This window comes from Calidris pugnax, unplaced genomic scaffold (genome assembly GCF_001431845.1).
Source record: "Calidris pugnax isolate Ruff unplaced genomic scaffold, ASM143184v1 scaffold50, whole genome shotgun sequence".
Taxonomy (NCBI): domain Eukaryota; kingdom Metazoa; phylum Chordata; class Aves; order Charadriiformes; family Scolopacidae; genus Calidris; species Calidris pugnax.
The window spans coordinates 2,611,213-2,624,073 of NW_015090780.1; the positions used below are offsets into that span (position 1 = coordinate 2,611,213).

The 12,861-nt window shown below is 43.0% G+C and overlaps 1 protein-coding gene across 1 annotated transcript in view; it reads left to right on the plus strand.

Moving 5' to 3' along the window:
• The window catches only part of NKAIN4 (Na+/K+ transporting ATPase interacting 4), a 60,112-nt gene extending 48,047 nt beyond the window's left edge, over positions 1–12,065 (plus strand). The window contains exons 5-6 of the mRNA XM_014957028.1: positions 8,713–8,773; positions 11,977–12,065. Of these exons, the coding sequence (XP_014812514.1) occupies positions 8,713–8,773; positions 11,977–12,065 (150 nt within the window). The remainder of the gene's footprint in view (positions 1–8,712; positions 8,774–11,976) is intronic.
• The last annotated feature ends 796 nt before the right edge of the window (positions 12,066–12,861 follow it).

Consider the following 12,861-nt stretch of genomic DNA (forward strand, 5'->3'; position numbering starts at 1 on the left):
GAGTACCGGTACATCGAGGTCATGCACAGCTCCTTCCAGATCCTGATCGCGGTGAGTACGTCGCTGAGGTTGCCACGGGGTAACGATTAGGGGGGTTGGAAATAGATGATCTTTCAGGTCCCTTCCAACCTAAACCATTCTATCATTGTTGAGGGGATGCCATTTGGTTTTTTTTTCCAGACACAGAGGTTGGCCCATATTTTCCATCCCATTTTGTATCATCTGATTCTAAAAGCCTCTGTAAATAGCTTTTTTGTTTGTTTGTTCTCCTTTATGAACAATATTGCTGGAAAGAATTGGAAATGGATACCAGCAACTGAACACCTGGAGTAACGCATCACACGCAAGCGTTACGATAACAAATCATTGTGTAGCCCTGTTGGGGGTAGAAATTCATGTTCTGACAAGGACAGACACCCTTCTGGAGGGGGATTTCTCGTATTCCATGTGACTTAGTGATGGGTGGGGGAGCACATATCTGCACATTCGTTGTGCAGAAATAAAAGGGAGAAGATCCTTATCTCCAAAAAATGAAATGAAGTTTAAGGAAGCAGAAAACAACATGTTTTCTTTCTGCTGACACCAAAGATATGCACTAAATGTTTCCATCAACTCTTTCCTCATCAGAGTCTTCCGCAGGCTTTTTAAAATACTCTGCAGTAATTCAATGTCCTTAGTGTTCACTGTTATTGTTTCTCACTTGTCTGTGAAATTAACTGAAACAAACCGTCTGTTGTCCCCTTTACCTTGTTGGTACTCTCCCATTTTGTAGCTGCATTAGTTAGTAGCCCCCATCTTCCTAATCTGTTTTGGCTTATTACTTTGTGCTTAATGGCTTTAAGCACAAATGGATGCGTGCTGGTGAAACGTTTACGTTTTAGGTTTTGGCTTAAAAAAGAAAGGTAACTTGATGTGTTAAAGGATAACAAATAGAGAAATTCCAAGCTTCTGGAGTGCCAGGTACTTCTCTGCACGTTTTTGGTACAACTTTCCACTGTCTTGATCCTGCATTTCCTATTAGCTGGGATGCTCTGTGTGACCCAGTGAACTGCAGGGAGGGGGGGGAAGTCTCCGAGTCCTTTCTTGCCATGTCACAAAACCGAGGCAGACAGAGAAGCTCCTGTTTCCTGACTTGGACGGACTCCCCGGCGTGTGTGTGCTGGCTGTTAATATTTGGTTAGTTCTCCTTCAGGGAAAACGATCTGCATTAAAGCTGGCTGCGAGTTGCTGCGAGGCATGTGCATGAGTAAGGCAAAGCAATGCATCCGGAAGAATAGAGCCCGTTGTCTTTTTAGAAAGGGCTGTTTGCTGGAGCTGGGATTGATGCTGCTGAACCGGGGCTGTTCCTGGCTTGGGTGAAACAATTGACAGACTTTGAAATCAGAACATCCCCGACTCTTAAAGTGCAGATGTATGTCACTGTCAGCATCCTTCCTAAATGCCTGAGCTGGCAGCTGTGCCCCAGGCTAGAGGTGGAGCCAACAAATGGTCCTGGGTTTGGTTTATGGCAGCTTACTCACTTGGGCACATGGCCCTGAGCGAAGAGGAGATGACAGGAGTCTGTGTCTCTGGGAGGGTTTTCTTCTTTGCTTCTTCCCCAAAGGCACAGATAATATTCTCTGTGCATCTGCAAAACACCACCAAGGGCCAGATGGGGAGGCAGAGGAGCCATGAGATAAAATAGGATTTAGGTAAATATTTTTTTTCTCTCCTTCTCCCTGAGATTTAAGTTGCAGTGAATTTCTGAATCCTAAGCCCTGGAAATGAGGCTAAAATACTCATATGCAAGGAAGCCACATGGGCTGCACTATGCAGAGTGAGCTAAATTTCTACTTGTCCTGTAATATAGGTAGGGTATGAAGCCCCAGGCCTGTAACTCCTGCCAGCTCATATAATTTTGTCATATAGGGGGAGAAATAGAGCTTTTCCTCTCTGCTCTGCTGAGGTAAGGCAGAAAGCAAGTCTTTTCACTTTCTCTCTCAGACCTTGCCTGAAACCAGTCAGCCAGTTCTCTCCCTTTTTAGTCTCTGAGGGTCAAACTCTTTGATCCCTGCCAGGATCTTTTTCTGTTCTCTTTATCTCCTTTTAAAGCAGATTTTATTACAGGCTGCTGTCCTTCCCAGAGCGCCTGGCAGGTTCTGGAACCATAAGATAAAATAGGATTTAGGTAAATATTTTTTTTCTCTCCTTCTCCCTGAGATTTAAGTTGCAGTGGATTTCTGAATCCTAAGCCCTGGAAATGAGGCTAAAATACTTATATGCAAGGAAGCCACATGGGCTGCACTATGCAGAGTGAGCTAAATTTCTACTTGTCCTGTAATAAAGGTAGGGTATGAAGCCCCAGGCCTGTAACTCCTGCCAGCTCATATAATTTTGTCATATAGGGGGAGAAATAGAGCTTTTCCTCTCTGCTCTGCTGAGGTAAGGCAGAAAGCAAGTCTTTTCACTTTCTCTCTCAGACCTTGCCTGAAACCAGTCAGCCAGTTCTCTCCCTTTTTAGTCTCTGAGGGTCAAACTCTTTGATCCCTGCCAGGATCTTTTTCTGTTCTCTTTATCTCCTTTTAAAGCAGATTTTATTACAGGCTGCTGTCCTTCCCAGAGCACCTGGCAGGTTCTGTGCTGCAGACGGGCAGGGACACCAGATCCATAGTATAAAAAACACCGTGAGGAACTTGAAGGCTCAGGGGATGCAGCAAGGGACATGACCTAGTTCCCTCCTTGTCTGCCACACAATTGAGACCAGAATAGCCAATTCCCATTTAAGAAGGTCAAGGGACAGCCAAAATCGTGCTTTCTGTAGTTTTTTTGCTGTGCCTAATAGTTTTTGAGAAGTTTGAGGGAAGAAGTGTGTTTTGAGGTGTTGTTTTTTTTTTTTTATTCCAGATATGATAGCATGAAACCCATGTTCTTTTAACGATGCAGTACCTTGCTGTGGACATCTTGGTTGTTTTCTGGAAATACCAGTTCCTTGAGACTATTGGGGAGCTGTAGTGAGATGTATTGTGTACTTAGAGTGAGGCTCACTAAAGTTGATCTTGCATGCCAAAGGAGAGGGAAAGCAAACCTGAACCCATCTGGTGAGCACGGTGTTGGCTGTCATCTTGACTCCTGCTGTCTATATTACCCCGCCCCTGGGCATGCATTTGAAGATACAGAAGGTCTCAGTCTGTTGTAGCTCAGAGCTCATCTGTACCCCTTGAAGGCAAAAGCAACTCCTTTAATCTGGAATGTAATCAAACTTGGGCATATCTGTCTCTGTGCCTGATACAAGTGGCTGTAGGGCCCTGTATGAAAATCCTTCTCAATGCTTTAGCAGAGAACACGTTGGAGGAAAAAGCTTACTGCAATGACATCTTAAAGTGCATACTGGTACAGAAATGTCACTGTAAAACTAATCCTACCAACCCAATTAGGAAACGCAACAGCAACTTGTTTGTCAGGAAAAGAAATCTGCTTTGTTTTTATCTTAGCAAGGATTCATCTCGCATCTCCCCGACTTGCCAGCCAGCAGGGAGAGGAGCCATTCCTAGTTCTGAAATACCTGGCATAGCTCTGGGCTGTCCATATGGTAGTTCTGGGAGTGGGGAGGGTTAGGCTTTTCCTGAGGCTCCACTGAATGGGATGGAAATTGGAAATGTCTTTCCAACCGAGAGAGCTCATTGCCTGCCTGTCTGCTGTTTTCACTCAGACTGACAGGTTGGAAGGCTCCCAGGAAGGCGGCAATGCAGGCCTTGACAGCAGATGTTATGTGAGAAGCAACACGCAAGAGATGCTTTGCTGTTGGCAGAAGCTAGATTTTCAGGGGTGGTAATTGCATCCAAAGAGTAAAGAAGGTCAAGGAATCAAAGGACTTTGTCTCTTTTTGCTGATCTGGTCACAATAGCTCTTTCACGAGCTGGCTTTTTGCTTTCTTGTAGTAGAGATCTCTTCATTTACCCCCTCTTGCACCGATGAGAGCATACACACTTCATTAGCTCTAATTAGAAGTGAAACCTAGAATACATCCGTCCTGAAGGAGGAGACTCTGCCCATATTCTCTGTGGTAGAAAAACCAATGGCAAGTTTTTCTACTAAAAGAAGAGTTGAAGAACCCAGAATCTTCACTAGGACAGATGTAAACTAAAGCTAGAGATTTTACACAAGAAACAGTGACACCTCCTATAATTTGCCTTCCCAGCCTTGGTGGATTCTGCACACTCGCAGCCAGCTGGTCCCTTTCTGTAGAACTTGCTGTAATTCAGTCTTTCTGGCTCCAGCACTTTCCTTCAATACTGCTGTTTTATGAACACTTTTCAACTCACTATTAAAAAGTTAACTTCAGATGAGTGAGGGGCAGAGGGATGTACAGACTTATGTTTTCCTCATTCCCTTTGGGCACACTTGTCTCTTCCTGTCTTTCCTGCTCTGCTGATTTACCTGGGGAATGCTTGGGACATCCCAGCTCTGTCCTCTTTTGTTTGGCTGCATGTGCATTCCCAGGCTGTCTGACAGGCTGACTGAACACACCTGCCTACAACATGTGTTCCTCATAAAAAGCTTAATCTGATACTTCTGCAGCCTGGAGGAAGCTGGTACTGAACATGCAGAACAAGTGGGGAAAACAGCAGCAGAGGCTAAAGCCCAAGAACATTCTTTGGGGAATTAGAGCAATAGCTTAGTGTCATTTTACATCACTGACGTTTTCCCTCCTCTTCCACCTCTCCTAAGTGATGTGTAAAGATCTAAGAATTATTGCTATTTCCCTGGGATGGCAGAGCTTAAAACCCTCTTTCATATTGAAATCACCAACCAAGATGGCACTTGGAGCAAGATTGAAATTAATTCCAAATTCTTGGCCTCTGTGAAGCTTTCTTTTCTATTTTAATTGCTGTTACACTTGGTAATGTTTAAGGGCTTGATACATCTTCATCAAGTATGGAGTCAGAAGGGAAATGCTGCTGTCTCTTGGAGTCTGCTCCTCCCACATTCTAGCAGACTCTCCCAGTGAAAAGGACTGGACAATAGGAGTGGCATTTCTCCTCTGTAGCTATATTTAATCCGTAATTCATGCAGAAGACATGAGGCATCCCAGGAGTTCATTTCATCCCTGAGGTGATATATTTAATTATAGTTTAGGTCAGCCCATAAGAAAATGCACTTCGTATTTATGTTGCATGTTTCTTCCTTCCTTGCCACTGAAACTCTCCTGTTCTGACCAGATCACGAGAGTAGCAAAAGTTCTTTCAATAAAATGTGCCATTAAATAAACAATTTTTATTGATGAAACTCATGTTAAGAAGGAATGGATTATAAAGTCAATGAAAAGTAAATTTTGAATGCTAAGCAAGTAATTTTTGAAACAAAGTCAGGAAATAGAAGAAATAAAAAAGAAAACCCTCTGCTTTGATGGAATGGGATTAGATATTTAGGGAAGTTCCCTTAATTCACTACTGGTTGTTTGGCTGGTTTGTTTTTCTGAATGCAAAAGGTCACCTTAGTCATAAAACGAAAAACATACAGGGTGAGAGGAGGGATTGTTGAGGGTGATGAGGCATTAATTTCTGTGCAAAACAAACTTCCAGACTCAATCTTACTGCTTGCTTGGTGCTTCTGAACCGTGAACAATTTTCAGAGGTTTAACAGGTTCCCTGTGACAGTAGAGCTGATAATCTTTCACACTCTCTGCCCGTAAACTGGGCAGATAAGTCATTTTCATTGTTCATACTATCAGGAATTCCCTGACACGGATATCACACAAGGCTTGTGTGTACATGCTATGGAGTATAATAGTAGTGAATGGATTTGGGGCTACCACTCTGCATGGCTGTTAACCTAGAGTTTCTCTGAGACTTGATGGAAAGTCTGGGGAACGATAAACCTTCCTAGAGTTCCACTGGAATCAGGGCACACGTTCAAGATGTATCTTTCCTGCTTTTGGATATTTGTGAGTACGTAAATTGCATGATTTGACCTTACATCCTGTAAAATGTAAAAGGATAGATCTTCAAGCTATAAAAATGCTAGAACGAGTACAAAGAATGTGTGTAACCACACTCCTAATTTGATCCTAGGGTGAGAGCAAACGCGCTTAACGTTGGAGACCAGAGTGTGCAGACGGGTGCTAGACATCTCACTGAGGCTGGGAGGGCTTTCACCTGAAGCACTCTGTTTTTCCGAGAGCATCTCTGAGTGTTGGTGTCGTTAGCTGCCCCAGCCCAGCTGATGAGCACTACATCCCTGGGTTTTATGTTTATGTTAGCACAGAGCAGGGAATAGAAAAGAAGAAAAATCTTTCCTTATTCTGGGGGGGGTTGTTGGTTTGTTTTGTTTTGTTTTCCTTTTTTTTTTTCCTCTGCCTTCCAAAAGCAACTGCTCTACCAGAGGCAATTCTAAAAGTCAGCAGGTAAAATTAGATTGGCCATTGCATGCGGCTTTGCTGTTACCGTCGTGCCCAGAAGCATTTATTTATTATTTTTTCCTGTCTGAGGTCTTCTGTAGCTCCTAGAAACTTAGTATGAAGCAGCTCTGGTTTCAAAAATCCACAGCAAGGGAATGAGTGAGTCCCCAGAGCTTCCTCTCCTGCACTGTGGCACTGGGACACGCTTCCCAAGGCTCACCCAAGGGGAAAGGAGAGAGCTGGCTTGTCTTTCACACCATTATAGAAAATTGTAAGGAAATACAAGGTTTAGTGATGCTAAAAAACCCATTCCATTTCCTTCAACAAGGTGTGTTTTGTCGGAGAGAGCAGGAGAAATCACGAACGCCTTATAACTCCCCACTAGAAATCTCATTATCTTGCCTTTTGTTTTCTGGTGTGATGTATTTTTCTGTCACGTTAAAAATGAATGGACTCTGCTTTTCGAGCCCTCCCATGCATCATTCTGTCTTCCCTCAGAGTAAGTCACTGTATGTTACATTCTAACTCTTGTTCAGAAGAATTGAGTTCGCAGTGGAAAACAATTATGTCTCACAATAACTTTACTAATACAGTTACTGTCGACCAAGATCTCGCTAAGTGGGGTGTTATGTAAAGATGTAAAACGAAGGAGGGAGAGGAGATTTGATTAAGGGGAAGAAGGCAAAGCAAAATAAAACCCCTCTGGATCAAGAATGCTTAACTCCTGTAGTACCAGAAGTTTATTACTCTGTTCAGGCTGAGTAACAACGTGCTACTGAGGCTGAATGAGGCAGTTCTGATGCTTTAGAGCTTCTACAAACTATCAAGGACAGACCCATCAGGCTACTTGAAATTGCTTTTTTTTAATGCTCGCTCTAGGTTTCTGCTCTAAAGACTGCTCTGAGCAATGGGGTGACATGAGGGCCACACCGTGCCAGGATGGCTGTTATTTGAGAGGCACCCTGTTGTTTTACTGCTCCTTCCCTGCTTCTGTCTGGTTCCCAGGAGGCAGGAATTTACTGCTAACCTGAGCAATTTGTGAATTAAGAGCACTGCTATTGCCTTGTCTGTTTCTCACCATGCTCTGGCCTGTTTACTTTGCAGGCCCAGCACTCAATGTGTCCATGCCAAAGTGTTAATTCTCCAAAGATATGAAGGACCTTAGAAATTGTAGAGCTAGAGTAAGACTAGGATTTCTTTCCAATTGATTTTTGACCTCCAGACCTAAGTTACTAAAGATTTCAGTGTCTCTGAACATTGCTGCCAGTACATCACCATTTCTATGGTTAACCCCTGCACTCAGCACTGGTGAGGCCCCATCTCGAGTGTTGTGTCCAGTTTTGGGCCCCTTACCACAAAAAAAGACATTGAGGGGCTGGAGCGGGTCCAGAGAAGGGCAACGGAGCTGGTGAGGGGTCTGGAGCACAAGTCTTATGAGGAGAGGCTGAGGGAACTGGGGGTGTTCAGCCTGGAGAAAAGGAGGCTGAGGGGAGACCTTGATCTCTACAACTCCCTGAAAGGAGGGTGTAGCCGGGAGGGGTTGGTCTCTTCTCCCAAGGAACAGGCGATGGGACAAAAGGAAATGGGTTCAGTCTGGAGAAAAGGAGGCTGAGGGGAGACCTCGCTCTCTACAAGTCCCTGAAAGGAGGGTGTAGCCAGGGGGGGTTGGTCTCTTCTCCCAAGTCACAGGCAATAGAACAAGAGGAAATGGACTCAAGTTGCACCAGGGGAGGTTCAGATTGGATATTGGGAAAAATTTTTACTCTGAAAGGGTTATTAAGCATTAGAATGGGCTGCCCAGGGAAGTGGTTGAGGCACCATCCCTGGAGAGATTTAAAAGACGGGTTGATATAGCGCTTAGAGACATGGTTTAGTGATAGGTTTTTGTCAGACTTAGGTTGATGGTTGGACTAGATGACTCTTGCTCTGTCTACCCCCATTCTACCCTGTCTGTGTGGTTGGTCTGTACATAGTTGTCTGTCTAAAATGTCAGATAAGGCACTCTCCTGCATCCTCATCACTTCTTACAGAGAGTAAACTTCACACAGTAGTTGTAATACCAGCAAAGCAAGCCCATGTTCTCGACAATCATTCTAGCAACAGCAAGATGCTACTCTGAAGCTCAGGATGGGTCTCGCAAGGTTTGGACCTTTGAGTACGCTCCCAGAATTGTCTTTCCTTAAGCCTAGACATGCACCCCCACCTTACAGAAAACATGATTTGGCTCCACCATTACAGCAATGCTGTCAAGTTGACAATGTTGAAGTCATGCCAAGTGGATTTTGACCAGTCTCGCAAGATTGATGCTAAGATGATTTATTCTCTCTATTTTCCAGCTGGTGGGCTTTGTCTACGCCTGTTACGTTGTTAGTGTTTTTACAGAAGAAGAAGACAGCTGTAAGTATTTATCGACAGATCCCTTGGCAAAGGTTTTTTACATTTTATTCCTCTCTCAGATGTTTGTCTATCAGGCCTGAGTTGCCATCAGACTCCTCTCCATCTCTCCATCTATACGATAAGGCACTGCCTACCTTTCAAAGATCAGCTGTTTTTTCTGTGAGGTGTTTTTCCCCATGTCACCGCGTGTTAGACGCTATAATTCTGCTATTCTTTCAGCCCAAAAAAGCTTGGGTGTTGGCTACTCTCAGGCTGGGTTTTAGAGAAACTGGGCAGCCTCTTCTGTTCTCAAGCTTATATAGCTTAATGGCACTGAAATAATACCATTGTAATTAGGAGTACCTAACGGAGAATACAGCCTGCTACTCAAGCAGGCCACCTGCTGAGTATCATATGCCACCAGCCGGGGATGAAGCAGAGCATGAGATTTCTTGCCAAGAACCAACCTGACCACTTAATTTAACAGCAGATGAGGTACTGCATCTGAATTACAAAAAGGAGGAAGGCGACGACTCTCTCATGGTTGATATACAAATACCTTACGTGTCATGACGTGTCGGAGAAGAGCAAAGACTCAGAGGAATTGCTGGGTCTGTGGCATCTATCCAGGTATCTGTAACCTGGTCCTGGATTATCGTTGCCCTTCTAAAACTCCCTTTGAGAGCAATAATTTTGCAAACAAAAGAACAGACACATAGGGTTCAAATAAATACAAAATGTGATTTCTTTGGCAATTTTGCCTTTCTGTGTTGGAATTCTCAGCATGTTTTAATCAGTAAAGTCTCACTGAAATGAATGGGTCTAGGCCAGTATACTCCATGGAAGGATCTGATCCAAAGGCTTTATATCCAAGTATAACTTCTTTTAAGACATTAATTAGGTTGGTGGAAGTAGTTTTGTTGTTTTAAAGAGCAGCTGGCATGGATTTTAGCTGAAAAAATAACAGCTTTGAACTGAATATTTGAAAGTACATGAAGAATGTTGATTTCATAGGAGTGAGATGAGATGCATTTGCTTATCGGACTTCTCCTGATGTTTTTCTGTTGCTTCCTGTGTGGCTGAAGTGATTCTACTGACTTTATTGATCTTTTGTTTAGAGCTTGGCAGTGCACTTAGCAGAAGTGCTACATTATAAGTAATATTTTTAAAATTACCCTATAGCTCTTCTATTAGCTAAATAGCTTGAGTTCTAAGCCCCTTTTGTAAAGTAATACCTTGCCAGAGCTCCTTTTTGTAGGAGGGATCTGTTGGGAGAGGCAACCACATGGAAGGAAGCATTATCAAGAAACAGAGCCATTAATTTCAGGATATGTAATTTTTTTTTCTTTCCACTAACAAATTCCTTTTCCCTTCCAGTTTCCCAGCTTGGAGTTAAAATGCCAGCTTGAATAATTAACAATGACAAACCATCAATATTTCACACTCACAGTGGTAGATCCTTCCAGTGACCTGAACAAATTTGAGCTGCGTTTTAATTTTCTCTTCCATTTGTGGTTTCCTTTAAATGTTGCTTTGATATGCAGCATGAAGTAATTATAAGTGCTGAGGCACATTAATCAGGAGACTCGTGCTAACGTGATTTTCATGAGAAAACACAGCAGTAGGGATCTACTAAAGCTGAAATGTGGGCAAGAATATTTTAGATGTGCTAATGCACTAATATATTGCAACAGTGAACCTCAGTTAAGATTATTTTTTTAAGTAACTTGGATTTTGAGTGCTTCCATGGTTGGGCGCTCAGATGATACCTTGTTTGTTCAAGGTATTAAACAGTTACTGATAATTGAAATTCTTTAAGGTTTCCTAATTTAGACATTCCACAACTGAGGTAATATAGTTAGCATCTGTTTTTTAAAACTGCCGAACTGTCTTGATTTTAAAATACTCAAACATTTTCAAAAGTGGCTAAGAAGAGGTCAAGTCTCACTGGAACTGCTGGGAGTAATTTCCCCAGTTAACTTAGAACCTCTACAGATTTTGCCCATTGACTGACAGTTGATCCAAAATCACAGTAGCACCATGAAGCTATCCATCAAAATGGAATTTGTGAGAATATATTGTCTTTGGGTTTCTAAACATATTTTGAGATGAGTTATTTTTTCACTTCCAATATATTTAGTTAATATTTTTTCTATTTTTCAGTAAAAAATACCAAAACTCTTTAGCTAAAATTTAAATATTTTTTCTATTTTTCACTAAAAAAAATACCAAAACTCTTTAGCTAAAATTTAAAATAATAGTGCCACCTTCAGGAAAGAAAAATAAACAGGCATTTATATAGTTAATAAGACTCTCTGGCTATTTTTAAAATGGCATTAGGACCGGATAGCTTCCACACTTCCAAACAAAATGCACGAACTTGGCACTAAAATGTGGTCTAAGCTGGATGTATTTTACAGGGTTTTGCAGGGCCTGCTGGGTTAGTCACAAATCTCCCCACATCATACCCCAGCTGACCTGGCTACGCCGGCCCGTTTGGCAATATAGACTTGGCCTCATTTCAGGGGAACTGAGAGAGACTTGGAAAATTCTTCTCTGGTTACTAAGGGAATTGTCACTTCAAACCTGCCTTGTTCAGTGGCGTTGCCCTTGGGTGAACGCTGGCGAAGGGAAGCATTGTTCCTGTTTGTATACAATTGAAAGAAACGGAGTTGGCAGAGGGGACGTGAAAAATATCAGAGCTGAAGATAATGAGGTATTCGCAGTTTTCCAAAGCTGCTGCTGTCTGCCTTGCAGGAAAGACAAGTGGGGCAAGAAAATTCCCACTTTGCTATATAGTCTTCAGGGGGATTGCTGTGCTGCCAACCCCTCCCCTGGCATTCACTCTTCCCTCCTTTCAGCGCGTGGCTGAATGGCTGAGGCTCTGTCACTCCGTTCTCGTGTGAAGTCACAGCGTGGTGGCAATGCCCAAGGAGGCTGAGGCAGACCCTCTTGTTTTTTGGGAGTCTTTTGTTAGCTCTGCTTTAAGCCTTGTGCCCGCTGAATCTCCTCCTTGGCACACTCGCCCATCCCAGGAGGTCCTGGAAAAGGGGTCTGTACAGGCAGAGATTTCCACCAGGCAATCCATACCTGAAAAAAATCACTTTTCTGTTCTCTCACTAGTTTTTGTGTTATGTCATGACATGCACCGATTTTTTTCTTTCATTTCCTTTCAACTTTCTGGCCATGTTTGTTTATTTATTTGAGTTTTGATTTCTTTTCAGTTGATTTCATTGGTGGATTTGATCCATTTCCTCTCTACCATGTCAATGAAAAACCCACCAACCTTTTGTTCAAGCAGACATACCTGTAAGTATCATCTCCATGGAAGCCTCTTAGTTTGATAGCTCAAGAGTGCCACAGGTTTGGGGTTTTACCTCCTCGCAGGTTGATTTCTCCAGCAGGCTTTTTGGGCATGGAAGGAATGGACAAGTGGACAGCAGAAGGGGTGAAACTGTCTCTGCTCAGCCCCAGGTTGCCAGGGTGAAGCTGCAACGTCTAGTTATTTAAGCCATATTTTAGCTCTGTGGTCAGTCAGTCACAACTGAACTCTGCAGTTTCCCATCCATGCAGTTTTCATCATTGGCCATGTCTTTGTCATCCTCCAACCATCTTCTCGTGGTGGCACCATGAAATTTGACTCTGTGTTGGGTACAGGGTCTCCATGTGTCTGCTTTTACTTCTAGGGAACTGGTAGCATACAAAGCTAACACACCAGTGAATAAAATAAAACTGAGCATTAGATGATTTGTATGCAGGATGGCACAGGTTTGCTCTTAAGATTTCTTTTTATTAATTCTGTTGCCCACAAGAACAGAGGCTTCTGTGTGGAGCATCCCAAGAGTTCAGTTGAGAGCAGGGAGCAGAAAGGAGTGGTGTTCCCAGCAGCTCCTCTCCTACCACTAACAGAGATCAACACTCTCCACTGCTCAATTCCAGCTTCTGCCCTCAAGATAAACCCTTCCCCCTGCTGAAGGCACAAGATCACACTTTCACACAGTCCACTTAAAAGCTGGTTCTCTAATGAGATTCTTAAACATAATGGCCAGTATTATCTGTTTAAAGAAGGAATAAGATCTGAATTTTTGATACTCTTTAAATCAAGCTGG